This window comes from Rhincodon typus, chromosome 5, assembly GCF_021869965.1.
Source record: "Rhincodon typus isolate 14 chromosome 5, sRhiTyp1.1, whole genome shotgun sequence".
NCBI lineage: Eukaryota > Metazoa > Chordata > Chondrichthyes > Orectolobiformes > Rhincodontidae > Rhincodon > Rhincodon typus.
In genome coordinates, this window is record NC_063336.1 from 58301708 (window position 1) to 58319262 (window position 17555).

Below are 17555 nucleotides of genomic sequence, written 5' to 3' on the forward strand. Positions count from 1 at the left end.
ATGTTTTCTTCAGCTAATTATCTAATTCCATTTTGAAAGTCAGAATTGAATCTAACTCCATTGCACTTTAACGCATTATGGACCTGATCCTAAAAATACTTTATCTTAATATACCTCTGGTTCTTTTGCCAATGGCTTTAAATTGGTGTCATCTGGTTTTCAATTCCTGTTCCTCCAATTGGAATAATTTTTCTCCATATACAATGTCTCAAAACTCATGATTTGGAACATGTATACTGAATCTCCTCTCTACCTTCTCTTGAATAGTCCCATTTTCTCCAATTTGTCCACAAAGTTGAAGTCCATAAGACCATAAGATATAGGTGCATTCTTCTAAAACTTTTCTGCACCCCCTCCAGCATATCATTCCTTAGATATGGGGCCCAGAACTATTCACAATATTCCAAATGCAGTCTGACCAGAGCCTTTTACAGCATTAGTAGTGATTCTCTGTCCTTGTATTCTAGCCTTCTTGAAATGAATACTAACATTGCATTTACCTTCCTAACTGCCAACTGAACCTGCACGTTAACCTTAAGAGAATCCCAAATTAGGATTCCTAGGTCCCCTTGTGCTTCAGATTTCTGAAGTCCTGCCTAGAAAATAGTCTACACCTCTATTTTTCCTTCCAAAGTACATAAAGTCATACATTCCCACATTGCATTCCATCAGCCACTTCTTTGCCCACTCTTCTAGTTTTTCCAAGTCCTTCTGCAGCCTTCCCGCTTCCTCAACACTACTTGTTCCTCTATCTATCTTCGTGTTCCTTTGCAAAATTAGCAACAGTGCCCTCAGTTCCTTCATCCAGATGGTTAATGTATTACGTGAATCATAGTATTTGAAACACTGAGCCCTGCAGAAATCCACTAATTACTAGCTGCCATCCTGAAAAAGACCCCTTTATCCATACTCTTTGCCTTCTGCCAGTCAGCCAATCCTCTATCCATGCCAGTATGTTGCCCGAACAACATGAGCTCTTATCTTACTTAGCAGCGTCCTGTGTAGCACCTAGTTAAAAGCCTTGCTTATTACCTCCTCAAAGATTCCAACAGAATTGTCAAGCATAACCTGGCCTTGATGAAGCCTTGTTGACTCAGCTCTATTCTACCATCCACTTCCAAGTACTCCGCAATTTCATCCTTAGTAGTAGACCTTAAAATCTTACCAATGGCTGAGGTCAAGCCAACCTGCCTATTGTTTCCTGTCTTCTGTCTCCCTCCCTTCTGAAACAGGGGTGTTAAATTAACTATTTTCTAGTCTTCTGGGATCCTTCCTGACTCCAGTGATTCCTGCAAGAGAGCCATCAATGCCCCAGGAATCTTCTCAGCTATCTCCTTCAGGCCCTCAGCCTGAATCTCTTCTGGTATAATTATTCTGCATCCCTTCTGCAAAGCCTTCACACTCTTTCTAAAGTATGGTGCCCGGAACTAAACAGAATACTCTATTTGAGGCTAAATTAGTGTTTTGCAAATGTTTTTATAACTTTCTTTTGCACTCATGCCTTAATCAGGAAACACAAGAGCCTGAATGCCTTTCTCATCTTGGCTTGCCACCTTGAATAATTTGTGCACATGTCCGTACCTCAGTCCTCTTTGTTCCTGCAACTCCTGGGACTTGTACCCTTTACTTTATACTGCCTCATCTCACATTGCTCCCATCAAAATTTATCAAACTACACTCTTCCACTTTATACCCAATCTACCACCTGCCCATCCATTATTCTAGCCTGTCCATGTACTCTTGATGTCTCTCAGCATTCTCCTTACACTTCAAGGTGTAAAGAATTCAGTACCTGACCCATACCTCCTGCATCATACAAAGTTCCCTTTTTGATTCTTAAATAGCTTTACCTCTCTTCTTACTACTGTTTTGGTATTTATGTGGTGATGAAATACACTTGGATTTATTTTTATAATAGTTGCCAGTCTTCTCTCACTGTCTTCTCTCTTCTTTACTTCCTTTATTTCTGCAAATAAATTATCGGCTGACATCAGGCATACACATCATTTTCCTGCTTCATCTTGATCTCTATCTCATACATCAAACAGGGAGCTCTAACTTTGCTTGTCCTATTTTCCCCTCTTGGTTAGATGAGGATTACCAGAAGTATGCTACAATTAACACCCATAAGGGTTTGTACCAATGTATGAAACTGCCATTTGGGGTATTGTTAGCCTCTGCAATTTTTGAGTGGACGATGGAGAACATTTTACAAGGTCTATATGAGGTTGCCATTTATCTAGATCATAGAATCATAGAATCCCTACAGTGTGGAAGCAGGCCATTCAGCCCATTAAGTCTACGCTGATTCTCCAAAGACCACCCCATCCAGACCCTATCTCCATAATCCTGTACATTGATGTAGTACTAATAACAGTGAAGGCCAAAATCAAGCACTGAGAGGATTTGGACATCATTCTTAATGATTTCTCCTCAGTAGATGTTTGCCATAGAAGGGAAAAATGCATGTTTGAGGCAGCCCAAGTGACCTGCCTGGGTTACAAGTCAACAAGACCGGGTTACATCAGTTGGAAGATAAAATGAGGGAGATCAAAGGTGCCCTGGCTCCCACATCTGCACTGAAGCATAGGGTTTTCCTTGGGCTAGTGAATTATTACGGAAAGTTCATACGTAACCTGGCCTCCATCCTGGCACCTTTGCATCAACTCTTAAAAAAGGGTCAGCCTTAGAAATAGTTGTATAGCCAAGCCATAGCTTTCAGGAAAGTGAAGATACACCTATTATCCTCTAAGGTATTAGCACACAATGATCCCAAGCGAGATTTGGTATTGACATGAGATGCGTTCCCATACAGCATTGGAATAGTATTAGCTCATAGGTGGCCCAATGGAGAGGAACACTGAATAGCATATGCATCCCTGCCTTCCACTAACGCAGGGTGTAGATTTGCCCCAATAGAGAAGGAAGGTTTGGCGGTCATATTTGGAGTCAGAAGTTCCACTAATACCTTTATGGATGTAAATTTTGAGTAATAACGGACCAAAACCCCTGCTAATTCCTACTTAAGAGGACAAGGCAGTGCCGTGTATAGCTTCAGGCCGAATTGAACAGTTAGCTCTATACTAAGAGCGCGTAATTACAAATTGGAACACCATTCTGGAGGCCAAATGGTAATTGTGGGTGCATTGAGCCGCTTCCTGCTGGCAGATACACTACCGGTGGTACTGCCACTGGAACAGCCTGTTGTGGTTTTCAGTTTTCTTGACATACTCCCAGTCACAGTTCCAAAATGAAGATGTTGGCGAGAACTTATATCTAATAACCAGCACTGGTGGCGTAGTGCCCAGAGTGCCAGCAAGGTCAAAAATTACTGCCAAAAGCTCCCCCACATTCCTGGGAATGACAGGGTAAACCCTAGACTCAATCACACGTCGTCTATGCAGGTCCTTTCATGGGCTTAGTGTTCTTAGTCATTGCGGATGCCACTCAACATGGCTGGATGTTCATAGAGTCCATTCGTCAAACACGGGGACAATGATAGAAAAATTGTGCACATCATTTGCAATACATGAACTCCCAGAAGTGTTGGTCACAGCTAACAGGGAATTTGAGTATTTCCTAAAGTTGACATATAAGGACAGCTCCATACCATCCATCATCCAATGGTCTGGCAGAAAGAACTGTTCAAACTTTGAAGGCAGGTTTAAAGAAACAGGATACAGCTTCACTACATACCAAACTGTCCCAGTTCCTATTTGATTATAGGACCATCCTTCATGTAACTACAGGGATAGCTCTAGCAGAGTTGTTAATGGGGCGAAGACTCCACACCAGGTTAAATCTGATCTTCCCGGACCTGGGGGAAGGATGAAACATCAATTGGAATGTCAATGCTGCATACAAGACTCTGCTAAGCGAGAGAGACCGTTTCTTTCAGGGGATGACATTTGGTGTAGGTACCTCTGGAATGGCCCTGCTTGGGCAAGAGGCATGGTCGACATGAAGTCAGAGCCAGTGATGTCTAAAGTTCGGGTAGGTGTGATGCTTCTGAACAGGCACATGAACCATATAAAACCTAAAAAGTCACAAACAGTGCAGATGCAAAAATGTGCCCGGCTCCTCAACAGCCTTTCCAACTGTTCCAGAACCCGTGAGTTTTCCCTCTCTGTCAAGCGTTGAACATAATTCGGAATGTGAGATGGACACGGTGGATGTCGTTGCCTCAAAGCCTTTGTCGCCTGAAGAAGAGAATTAATTTTTTTTGAGACAATCCAGGCACAAGAGGTGAGTTACTGTGCATTACACACTGCCTGTATCAGAACCAGAGTTGAAGGAGCCTCATCGGTTGTTAAAATACCCCAGGAGGAGCTAAAAATAATGAACTGGTCCTCGGACTCGGAGGGAGAGGGATGTAATGATTGTAATAAGATCAGCCAGGTAGATCTCACAGAATATGAGTTCCCTGATTGGGGCTGTTAATCTGGGACTCCTGGCTGACAAACAAAAACAGAGGTGTCAGACATCCTGTTCACTGTGAGAGCTGGCTCTGAGGGAGTTGGATCCGTGTCAAAGACTCTCCACATGTAAATAAAGGGTGACTTGGTGACAGGATACTAGTCTCTGTGGAGTTATTTCATCAATGTATTATTTTCATTTGAAGCATCAGAAGTATTTCCAGGTCCTATCTCCATTGGGATAAGACATTGAGCAACACAGCCAACCACAATGCTATCTCCACTTGAATGAATTATTTATTCATTTTCACTTGCATTTCACGGTCAATAATACAACAAAATACAGTGAAAAGCTTCAGCAATCACCACAATCCAGTGACATTTTGAATAGTTTAAGAATAAAAAGGATAAAAGATATAATTGAAAGAGTGACCTGAGCTGGCTCACGAATAACACCTGCTCTGCCACCCCTCCTCCACTGTCACGCAGTTGCCTGTGCCAGACTAATCTAACACCACTCTTTAGATGCCATCCATTTGCCGCTGGACCCACCTCGCCAATGCCACATCCTGTGCTTAATCCACACTCACCCCACAACCAGGAGTCCACAGCTCCACTGCCGCCTCGATGATGCCAGGAGCGCCATTGATTTTCACTGTTCAATTAATGGTAGCAGGTGGAATCAGGAGGTGGGTCAAAACTGGAAGCTATTTAAAGTGTGATTGGCAGTCTGCTCTGTATTTGGAAATAGCTTAAATACGCTGTACAAATGGAAAGCCCATGAAAAAGCAGAGTTGAAGGCATACATAGAACAATAGTCTCACAATTCACTAAGAGCTTTCTCGGCCATTGTTACCTGACCTGGCCTACGTGTGATGTCAACCTACAGAAATATGAGTGACTCTTAAATGCTCTCTGAAATGGCTTGGAAGCCACTCAGGGCAAGATACCGCTACAAGTTCTACAGCAAGGAATGAAACTGTACAGGACTCTGGAGAAACTCAGATACCAGAAATGACAACGGAAAATTCAGCCCTGCCGGCTCTACCCAAGTCCTTACTAACTTCCGGAGCTTGTGCTAACGGTGGGAGGGCTGTCCCACAGACTGATTAAGCGACAGACTGACACAGGAAATACACATGGAACCATATCACTAGTTGTTTGGTGTACAGTCTTGTATATTGCTGAATAATAAACACATTTTATTAAAGCTTTTTACGTTGCTCATATTAAGACAATTTGCATGAATACTAATTAAAGGAGAAAAACAACACTTACACTGTATGAGAGGAGAATGCTGGTTGGTTGGCGCATGGACTATGATTGGTAGAGTCATTGCTATGGAGAATGCACCAGTTAGCTACAAGTGACATTTAACTGTCAAGCTTTGCTTAAATTTTAAACAGCCAGGTTTACTCTGATATGTCAAGGCATTGACCTGAGAAATGAAACAGCGAATGGCTTTCACCTATTTTGTTGATTTTGAGCAGGTGCAGTGTGTGTACATGTTCTTTCTGTCTGCAAATAACAGGGCCCCATCTTTTACTATATGTAGCTTCCAGTATATGAAGGTGCTGGAAATAAAGTGTGAGTCCCACTGATGATTGGTTGTGAGCATAATTTTTGTCAGACTCAGGATTATCCACCTGCTCAATCACATTTACTTTTGGACATTGTGTTGAGCGTTTTGCTACCTTCACTGTTAGATATGTGGATGTTCCTTGATGATTGTACAATGTTCATAACTCTTCAGGTGATGAAGCACATGTAGCAAAGCCTAGCTAACATTCTGGCTTAGACTGATAAATAGCAAGAAATATTTGTGCCACACTAATGCCGGGCAGTGACCATGTCCAACAGAAGAGATTCTAATAATAATCCAATGACAGTCAATAGCATTGCCGTCAGCAAATCCCCTACCATCAACATTCTGAGGTTTACCATTGCACAGAAACTTAACTGGATGAGCTAATTGGATAATGTTGCTACAATAGCAGGTCCGAGGCTAATAATTCTGCAGTTGAATAACTCACTTCTTGACATACCAATTCAGTCCAGCAAGGATCAAGTCAGGAGTTTAATGGAATGCTCATTGCTTGCAGGATGAAAGTAGCTTCAAAGCAATCCAAAACAAAGCAGCCTGCTTGATCCACACTGGATATATCCTCTCCCTGCATCACCGCAAGCAATATAATAATCATCATAGAATCCCTACAGTGTGGAAACAGGCCCTTTGGCCCAACAAGTCCACACCAACTCTCAGAGCATCCCACGCAGACCCATCCCCCTATAACCCACCTAATCTACACATCCCTGAACATTACAGGCAATTTAGTCTGGCCAATCCACACAGCCTGCACATCTTTGGACTGTGGGAGGAAACCCACACAGACACAGGGAGAACGTGCAAACTCCACACAGACAGTCACCCGAGGGTGGAACCAAACCCGTGTCCCTGGTGTTGTGAGGCAGCCGTGCTAACCACTGAGCCACCACGCTACCCACAATATGCAATGGCCAAGAATCGAACTCCAGCCTCCTGTGTGGCAGGTAAGAATTCCAGCATTGAACCACCAATGCAAACAGCGCTATGGTTCTTTCATATTCACTGGATGAAAGTTCCAGTATTTGCCCCTTGACAGTTTTTCAAATGTTTAATTGGAGGAAATTTCAACTCATCTAGGATTAGATGTTGGATAATTTTGTCCAAGTCTCTGCCTTTGAGCCTATCTGCATACCTAACGTATTTTAAACTGGAAATTAATCTGATGGACTACCTCTGTACCCTATCTGAAGCCTCAATACTGTTTACCATGTGTGAAGACCTAATTTGGACACAGCTTCTAAGACCTAACCAAGGCCCTGTGCAACTATATTTTGTTATGTAATGAATTGCCCCGTGAACCTTTTGAGATCGATGAGCTGAAGCATACAGATCTATTTCTTTCACTATTGACTTTAATTCTGTTTCCAACATTCATTTATATAATTTAACTGGCCTTTATATAGTATTTCTACCTATCGACCTACACATCTTCCTAAACCCCGGAACATTGAGCTGCCAGTCCTCTCCCTCCCTCAGCCATTTTTCTGTAATCACTATGATGTCCCAGTCCTATGCCCTGAGTTCAGTTTCCTTACCTGTAAAAACCCTATGCATTGAAATAAATGCAGTTTAATTCTTCAAAGTTACCTCCTTCTCTGCTTTGCTCTTCCCTGCCTTTTCTAATTAATTTGCTTTTTTTTTACACTGGAGTGTCAGAGGCTGAGGAATGACCTGATAAAAGTATATAAAATTATGAAAGGCATGAATATAGTGGATAATTAGAGTCTTTTTCCCAGGGTGGAAATGTCAAATACTACGGGGGGAAAGGTTTAAGGTGAGAGGTGGAAAGTTTAACGGACAAGTGTGCGAGACAAGTATTTTTATGCAGAGGGTGGTAGGTGCCTGGAACACTCTGCCAGGTAGAAGCAGATGTGATAGCAAAGTTTAAGAGGCATTTAGACAAACTCATGAACAGGCAGGCAATAGAAGGATACAGACTACACGCAGCCAGCTAGGATTAGTTTAGAATGATATCACGGCAGGCCTGTTCCTTAACTGTCCAATTCTATGCTCTGGGTTCAGAAGCTTCTGGACTTTGAAAAGACATTAGATCTGAAGAAGGGTCACTGGATCCAAAACATTAACTCTGCTTTCTCAGCACAGATGCTGACCTGCTGAGATTTTCCAGAATTTTCTAACTTTTTTTCTGATTTCCAGCATCTGCAGTACTTCATTTTCTTTTCTAAAAAGTCATCATCTCTCTCTGTTCTGACAAGTAACTAGAGGGTACCTAGCTATTCTCATTCATCATTTGCCTATAAGCTACCACCTCTTAGCTAATAACTGATAGACTGAACAATTAGTGGGCCAACAGCCCTGTGTCTGCAGGAAACAACTGATGGGACTTGGAAATTAAGAAGATTGGAATTCAGAATGACTCCAAAGAAGCAAAAGGACACCTCATTGAATCCTGCAGACTGGTGCTATTGAACTGTGTTCCCCTATTTTCTCAACATATAATTTTATTTTGTTCTTATCTATCTGTATGTATGTGTGAAGATTTAACAAGGTGTCCAGTTATAAATTGGTAATTAATATTCTGTTTGCCTGTGGTTAGAACTGATTTTGTTGTAATAAATGTTACTTTCTTGTTAAGTACAAAAAGCTAGTTAATATTTTCTATCAACCTGAGCTCATCAGACAGAAGCATTAAGGATTTTGAGTAATTTAATTAAATCTCCAAGTCTTGTCATGATCCGGGAGTGGTGCGCTCCAGTATCAGCGTATTTTCCTAAGTGCTGTTGTCCCAAGAGAACTATTCGGTCCATCGCAGCTGTGGGCTTTTTCGAAGAGCAACTTTAGTTTGTTACTGCCTTGCAGGCACGAGAACTGGAAACCACAATATATTAAAAAAAATACATTCAGTGTTTCTGACAAGAGGCCGGAGCTCAGTGTGACCTCATATTGGTTTATGTTGAATTGCGCCTTATAAGTGTTGTATTGATTTAAACCGAATGGACGTGATCCAATTGGAAGCAAAAGGTCGCACGTTCATCTCTTGCTCCGCGATACAGTCCAGGGTGCCGGCTCTGGTACAGGCTTCATCTTAAAAAGCAGAAAGCACGCTTTCTACTATTGGGAGTATTGCAACTTTAATTTCATTCCTGAGGTTTTATTCGAATTATATGCCCGACAAAAATAAAATCCTCACTTGGAATATTAAAAGCATGCAATGAAATGTTGGTGATGTATTTTCCTGCATCAGGGAGGGGCACCTGTTCCCTGTAAGATATAGGCCATTAAGGTGTAACATCTCTTTCGCAGCAATAAAATCAATCCTTAATAAAAATGCCTGAAAAGGATTGCAATCGATAGTCATCGCGTTCATTCAGAGAAACCAGGTATTTAAGTCAAAGGGGAGTGAGGAATGAAACGCATTTTTGAACCCAGGTCAGTATCAAATTGATCAATGTGAATAATAATAATAAAAGCTTTACCGTTCACGAAAGGTCACCCTGTCATTAAACCCGCACATTCATGTTCCAATTTGAGGTGGGAGCCTATCCCTTTCTGACTGAGCTGATTTTTTTTCTGGACAATGTAAAAACAAACAGGGGAGGGGAATGGGCTCTTCGCTTTAAGCAACAAACGAGATGAGCAGTGGGGTTACTGGCGGCGAGAGCAGGTGCTCAACATCTGATATCCAGCTCGCTTTCGCTGTCTCCAGCCATTGTGTCCGCCCAGCTCTCTCCCCTCCTCACTTTCTCCAGCACTGACGTAAACCCGATAGGGACGCAGCAGCAGGACGCCGAGTCATTGAAACAAAACAACAGGGGAAAAAAATACCACACACACACACACTAGTGAAGATGTACAGCACGAGTGAACCGCTTAAAGTCGACGTTAAGCTCTCAGAAGCCACCGTCTGAGCAGCTTGTGATAACACAGTGGCTGGGAATTGAAATGACTCTTGCTGCAGGGTGCCGCATTGCCTGGATTATGGTAGGAACCGTATTCTGCAATTTGGAGCTTGTTATATTGATCTGAGATACATACAGTACACCACATGCGTGGGACTGCGCCTGGGGTTTTAGCCTTGGGTTAACGCGACTACTAGGGAACCGAGTACGATTTCTTATTTCCCCTTTCGGACATTTCGATCGGATCCAATCGTTTCCAAAACAAGAGAGAAAGGACAAGAATGATTATTGGAAGCTGAAAAGGCAGATTGGGTCCCCGCTCGCCACCCGCATCAGTAAAGCTATACCCTGCACATATTACAAAGGGAATAGGAGAACAATGACTCATTTGCAAGCGGGGCTGTCTCCAGAAACTCTGGAGAAAGCTAAAGTGGAGCTGAATGAGAATCCGGACACCTTGCATCAGGATATCCAAGAAGTAAGAGATATGATTATCACGCGGCCGGACATCGGCTTCCTTCGGACTGACGATGCTTTCATCTTAAGGTTCCTCAGAGCCCGAAAGTTTAACCATTTCGAAGCATTCCGCCTCCTCGCTCAGTATTTTGAGTATCGTCAGCAGAACCTGGACATGTTCAAGAACTTCAAAGCCACCGATCCAGGTATCAAACAGGCGCTGAAGGATGGCTTCCCTGGTGTGCTTTCTAACCTGGATCATTATGGCAGGAAAATCTTGGTCCTCTTCGCGTCCAACTGGGACCAGAGCAGGTACAAGGCTGAATGGAAGATTATGATCACCGTGAAAGAGCACTATTATGTGTGACTTATTTCCAGTTTAGCTTGAATGACAAAAACAAAGCAATTTTTTATGCAAATGCGTGTTTCACGGCGACCCTCTGGGCTACATCCAGTCGAATTGTGACTAAACATTAAATGAACGCCCTTGCACGACCGTATAAATGGGGAAAATAAACTCCTTAATCCTTAGATTAAAAAAAGTCTGAGGTGTAAATTACTAAAAAAAAGTCCTGAACTCAACCTATTAATAGCAAATGATGTTCACGTGAAATAATGCAGTACAACAGATTTGGCAAGGAAAATGTACCTGGCTGATTTAAAATTCAAACAGACAAATTAGTCAGAAAGCTTTATAAAATGACATCGTCAGGCCAGCATCAATCCTCGCCAACACTCCCTCTCCCCACCCTCATTCTATCACCAACACTCCCTCTCCCCACCCTCATTCTATCACCAACACTCCCTCTCCCCCACCCTCATTCTATCACCAACACTCCCTTTCCCCACCCTCATTCTATCACCAACACTCCCTCTCCTCCACCCTCATTCTATCACCAATACTCCCTCTCCCCACCCTCATTCTATCACCAACACTCCCTCTCCCCCCCCCTCATTCTTTCACCAACACCCCCTTTCCCCACCCTCATTCTATCACCAACACTCCCTCTCCTCCACCCTCATTCTATCACCAATACTCCCTCTCCCCACCCTCATTCTATCACCAACACTCCCTCTCCCCCACCCTCATTCTATCACCAACACTCCCTTTCCCCACCCTCATTCTATCAACAACACTCCCTCTCCCCACCCTCATTCTATCACCAACATTCCCTCTCCCCACCCTCATTCTATCACCAACATTCCCTCTCCCTCACCCTCACCATCATTATATTGCCAACAGTGTCTCTCATCCCCCACCGCTCCATGAATTTTTACTGATGGGATTAAATTCTTTCCCCAACCCATCATTCATGATTTTGTTTTACTCTGTGTGATAGTCTTAGTGATGGTGGATTTGGTTATGTGGCAGTCTGGGGTTGTTTGTGGCGAGAGTGCATAAAAGGATGTCAAAGGTAATTTCTCCAAAAATAATGGGGAACTAAACATTAGGTGAGGGCATTTTACATTTTAACAGTTCAGTATTTAATGGGGAATTATTGGAAACATTTGCTTCTTTGATTGTTCATCCAGAAATAATATTAATATATTAACTTGAAAAGGAGCAAAACTTTTTATTTCATTTTATTTGATTGCAGGTTTTGGCAGCAATTTACTGTGAAACCAACCAGATCAATTGCCAATAACATATTTATAATATATATACTTGATCAGGATAGCAGTTCATCAGTGGTGCAATAAGGATGTAATATTAATCAGGGCAGATACATCAGGAGACTTGCTGAAGTTTGTTTTTTTTTACCTCCCCTACTCTCTGCAGTGGAAATTTGCTAGGAACAGGAATCTGCTTCATGAGCCTGCCCCACTATTTCATATCATGACTGATCTATTTGTAATCTAAAATCCACATTGCTACTTACCCCTGGTAATCTTTCATCTCCTTGTTTACCAGGAATCTATTTACCTGCCTTGAAAATATTCAAAGACTGTGTTTCCACTAGCTTTCCAGGAACAGAGATCTAAAGACTTAAAACCCATTGTGAGAAACCATTTCACTCATCCCTGTTTTTTTTTTAAAAAGTGAACTCTAGTTCTTGATTCTCCTATAAGAAGAAAGATTCTTTCCACATCCACCATGTCAAGAACCCCTCAGATCTTATATGTCTCAATCAAGGTGTCTCTTAACTGTTGCAAAATCCAGCAAATGCAAGCCTAGCTTGTCCAGCCTTTCCTCATAAGATTACCCTTTCCATTCTCGGTATTAGTATGGTAAACTTTCTCTGAACAGTGTCCATCATATTTACAGCCTTCCTCAAATCAGGTGACAATGTTGTACACAGTAGACCAGATATGGTCTTACCAGTGCCCTGAAGTATAACTTTACTACTTTTGAATTTTCCATTAACTCTCCTAATTACTTGTTATACCTGCATTGTAACCTTCTGTGATTCATGTATGAGGGTACCTAGATCACTCTGCATCTCAGAGCTTTGTAAATTCTCACCACTTAAAATGCTTTTGTTAAAAAATCTCCTTTCCAAAATGGACGTTTTCACATTTTGTTACATTGCCAGACCTTTGCCCACTCATGTAACTTATCAATATCTTTTTGTAACCTTTTTATGTCCTCGTTGTAATCTATTTTCCTACCTGTCTTTGTGTCGTTAACCAATTTATCCAGCCATATCTTCCATCCTATCATCTGGGTCCAACGACCAATCTCTGTGGCACACCTCTGATTACATCTTGCCAACTGAAAAAGAGCCATGTATGCCTAATTGCTGCTTCTTGTTAGTCAATCAAACTTCTGTCAGGTCATTATGCTTCACCCTACATGATTAGCTTTTATTTTCTATAATAATGTTTTTTGTGACATTTTATCAAATGCCTTCTGGAGATATAAGTACAGCACATTGACTGGTTTCCCTTTAACTGGTTATGTATTGCTTCCTCAAGAAATCTTTCTCTTTCACAAAGTCATTATGACTATGACTGATTACCTTGAACTTACCTTAAGTACCCAGGTACAAGTTCATTAGTAATAGCTTCTAATGTTTTCCCATGACAGTTATTAAACTAATTAATTGATCAATAGTTTCCTGACTCTCTCCCTTCTTGAATAAAGGAGTTACATTTACTCTGTTCCAATCTAATGGGATCTTCACTGAATCAAGAGAGTTTTCGAAAATTAAATCAGTACATATAATATCTCACTAGCTACAACTTTTAAGACCCCTGTATGAAATCCAGTAGCCCCCAGATCCAACTCCCAATTTACTCCATACTACTTTTCTGGTCATTGGAATCTTATTGAATTCCTCCTTTCCTCCAATTTCCTAATTTATAGATGCTTCTGGGAAGTAACGTATTAATTATAGTGAAGACTGATGCAACATACCTGTTCAACTCATTGGCCAAATCTTATTTTTCATTATTAGTTCTCCAGTCTCACTCTCTATTGAACAAATGCTCACTGTCTTGACTCTTTTGTTTGTTACGTATTAACAGAAACTCTTAGTATTTGCTTTTATTTTTCTGTCTAGTTTTTCCTTGTACCTTAACTTTTCTTTCTTTTAAAAAAAAATTGGTCATTCTTTACATTTTTTACATAGTCTGTCTAATCTTCTGATCTGCAATCTCTCTTTGCACAATTGATGTGTTTTTTTTTAAGTTTGATACTGAGAACGTAGAATAATAAAGTACAGAAGAGGTCCATAAGCCTATTGAGTCTGCACTACCAAAAATATGCTACTGCCTACAATAGCCCGACTTTTGAGCACAAGGCTCGTAGGCTTAAATGTTATGATACTTAAGGTGTTCATCCAAGTACTTTTTAGAGGTTGTGATGTTACTGTCTCAGCTGCCCTCCCAGGTATGGTATTCCAGACCCCCACCACCCTCAGGGTGAAACTTCTTTTAACCTTAAGTCCCCTCTAAACCTCCAGCCTTTCACTTTAAAATTATGCCTCCTTGTTACTAACCCTTTGATTAGGTGGAACAGCAGCTTTCTATCCACCACTTTACATGCCCCTCATAATCTTATACACCTCTATCAGGTCCATCTCAATCTTTTATGTTCCAAGGAAAACAACCTTACCTTATCCACCCTCTCTTCATTGCTGAAATGCTCTATCCAAGCAACGTACTGGTGAATTTCCTCTACGTCCCTCCAGTGCAATCACATCCTTCCTATAGTGTGGTGACCAGAACTGCACACAATTCTTAAGGTGTGGCCTAAACAAAATTCTGTACAGCTCCAACTTGACCTCTCTCCTCTTATAATCTATGCCACGACTGATAAAGGCAAGCGTTCTATGTGCCTTTTAAACTACCCTATTAACCTATCCGGCCACATTCAGGGATCTGTGGACAAGCACGCCAGGATCCCTCTGTTCCTTTGAGCTTCCTAGTGTCTTGGCATTCATTGAGTACTCCCTTGTTATGTTTTCCAAAGTGCATCACCTCACATTTATCAGGGTTAAATTCCATCTGTCACTGATCTTCCCACCTAATGAACCCTTTACATCCTCCTGTAGCTTAAGACCTTCCTCTTCACTGCCAGTCAACCAGCCAATCATTGAGACATTGGCAAACCTACTTATAATTGTGCTCACATTCTCATCAACATGATTTATGAATATCACATACAGTTACAGACCCAGCACTGATTCCTTTGGTACACCACTGGACACTAGGCTCCAGGCACAGAAACAGCCTTCTACCACAACCCTCTGCTTCCTATCACTAGGCCAATTTTGGATCCATCTTGCCAAGCTATCCTGGATTCCATCGGCTTTTACCTTCTTTCTCAGTTTCCCATGTGGGAACCTTGTCAAAGGCCTTGCTGACGTCCATATAAACTACCCTCATCTATTCAATTAGTCACTTCCCAAAAATTCAACCAGTCCATTAGGCATGACCTCCTTTGACAAAGCCATGCTGACTATGCCTGATATCTTGCCTCCCTGAATGATAATATCTTTAACATTTCTAGTCAACCACAGATAGTGTTCTGTCCATTGGAATTTTTCTTACACTTTGGAATATATCTATTCTGCGTATTCAGAAATATTCCCATAAACATATGCCACAGCTTCTCTATAGATTTATCCTATAACCTAGTTTGTTAATTTACTTTAGTCAGCTCTGCTTTCATAATTTCCCCTCATTTATTTATTTTTAGAAAGTAATCTCAGACCCACTCCTCTCTCCCTCAAACTCCCTGTAAAATTCAGTTCTATTATGATTGCTGCTACCTAGGTGCATCTACAATATGATATCATTAATTAATCATATCTCATTGTATAATGTCAGGTTGAGTTATAGCCTGCTGTCTGGTCAGTTCCAGAACATGCTGCTTTCAGAAACTACTCTAAAAACATTCCTTGAATTGGCACAGACCCTCCAAGTGGTGGCCTCACTGCTTAGAGGAAAAATTGCTTCCAAGTCACACACCATCCTATGTGGAGTTAAATCACTGTTCCTTCACTGTTGCTGTGTCATATGTTTGGAAGTCCCAACTTAGCAGTTCTGTGGGTGTACCTACACTGCACAGACTGTAGTAGTCAAGAAGGCAGCTAACCATGATCTTCTCAAATATAATTAAGTATGGGCAATAAATATTGACCTAGCCAATGATATCTACATTCCATTGGAAGACCAAAACATTACATTTTTCAATGTGTTTCAATATTAATGTCAGTTTTCTCTATTGTTTTAGCAAGTATGTGGAAATAAAGATCTTAAAAGCTTACAGGACAGAAGGAAGCCATACAGCCTCTCCTGTCTGTTCTGACTCTTTGTGTAGTGCCAGAGACAATATTGCTTTATGTAACTTCTGTAAGTTCTTCACTTGCAAAATCTGCTAACTCCCTGTTGAATTTAACTATGTAATCTGTTTCTGCTACCTTTTGAGCTGGAAAGTTCCCAACACAGAGTTGACAACTCTGTGAGTGACAATATTTATTTTCCTATTACCTCTATATCTTTTGTCAGTGATATTTACTCTATTAGCTCTGGTCACACACTACACACTAGAAGCAGTAGTTTTCCTTCATATGTGTAGGTACTTTTGAAACCACAATTGGATCACCCTTCAACCTTCTCTTTAAAGGAGGGCACCCATAACTTTACCAAGCTCTCATCTTGACTAAAGTATCTAATCTCTACTAAATTGCCTTTGTGTCCTCTATAAAGATTTTACATCTTTTTTGAAGTACAGTGCCCTGAATTAGCCACAATATTCAAATTACAGTTTAACCAGTAATCTATAAAATTCTAGCACGATCTCTTTTTCTTCTATGTTCTATGCCTCTAATTATAAACTAAAGTAACTCAAATGCTTTTTTAACCACCTAAAGAATTTACCTGGCCAACCTTAATGATTTGTTTATATGGATGCCAAAACATCTCTTTTTTTATCTACATTTTTTAAAAATAATGCTTTTTAAATGATACTGGCTTTCCATGTTAGTTCTCCCAAAGTACATCACTCCACATTTTTCCACAATGAACTTCTTCAATGTGCTTCTGCCTATTTAGTCACCCCTGTGGATTTTGTCCTGAAGTCTGCAACTGCCATCTTCTACATTTACCACATTGCCCAGTTTTGTGCCATCTTCAAACACTTGAATGTAGGCCATTTATAAACATTGAAAAGAGTAAAGGACACAAAACTGACCTTGACAATCGCCATTGCAAATCACTTCTCTGTTTAAAAATCCATGCACCACTTCAAGTTCCTGTCACTGAGTAAATTCTGTATCTGTTTGCCACCTTCCCCTTAAACCCATGGCCTTCCATTTTCTTTAAAAAAAATGCTTTCTGAAAGTCCATGCATATGTATCTATTGCACTCCCTTTGTCAGACTACTCAGCTATCACATCAAGGAGACTGATTAATTTGGTTAGACACAGTTTGCCTTTAACAAGCCCAAGCTGGCTATCCTTGATTTAACTATGCCTTTCCAAATGAAAGTTCGTTTTGATACTATTGCTAGAGGATAGAATTCCAAAGTTATTAATGAAAATAAGCCTTGATGGATATAGACAGGGAGCACATGAAGGGAAAGGAAGAGAAACATGTTCTTGAAAGACTGAGATGTGGTAGATAGAATAGGAGTATCACAGCAATTCAAGAAGGCAGCTTACAACCATCTTCTAACGGGCAACTGGGGATGAGCAATAAATGCTGACCCAGTTAATAATGCCCACATTCATAAGTGAATAAACAAGTCAAATGTGGATGATAAATACCTGA

The 17555-nt window shown here is 41.0% G+C and overlaps 1 protein-coding gene across 1 annotated transcript in view; it reads left to right on the plus strand.

Annotated features, from left to right (window-relative positions):
• The first annotated feature begins 10260 nt into the window (after positions 1–10260).
• The window catches only part of clvs2 (clavesin 2), a 121189-nt gene continuing 113894 nt past the window's right edge, over positions 10261–17555 (plus strand). Inside the window, exon 1 of the mRNA XM_048597301.1 lies at positions 10261–10649. Within this exon, the coding sequence (XP_048453258.1) occupies positions 10261–10649 (389 nt within the window). The remainder of the gene's footprint in view (positions 10650–17555) is intronic.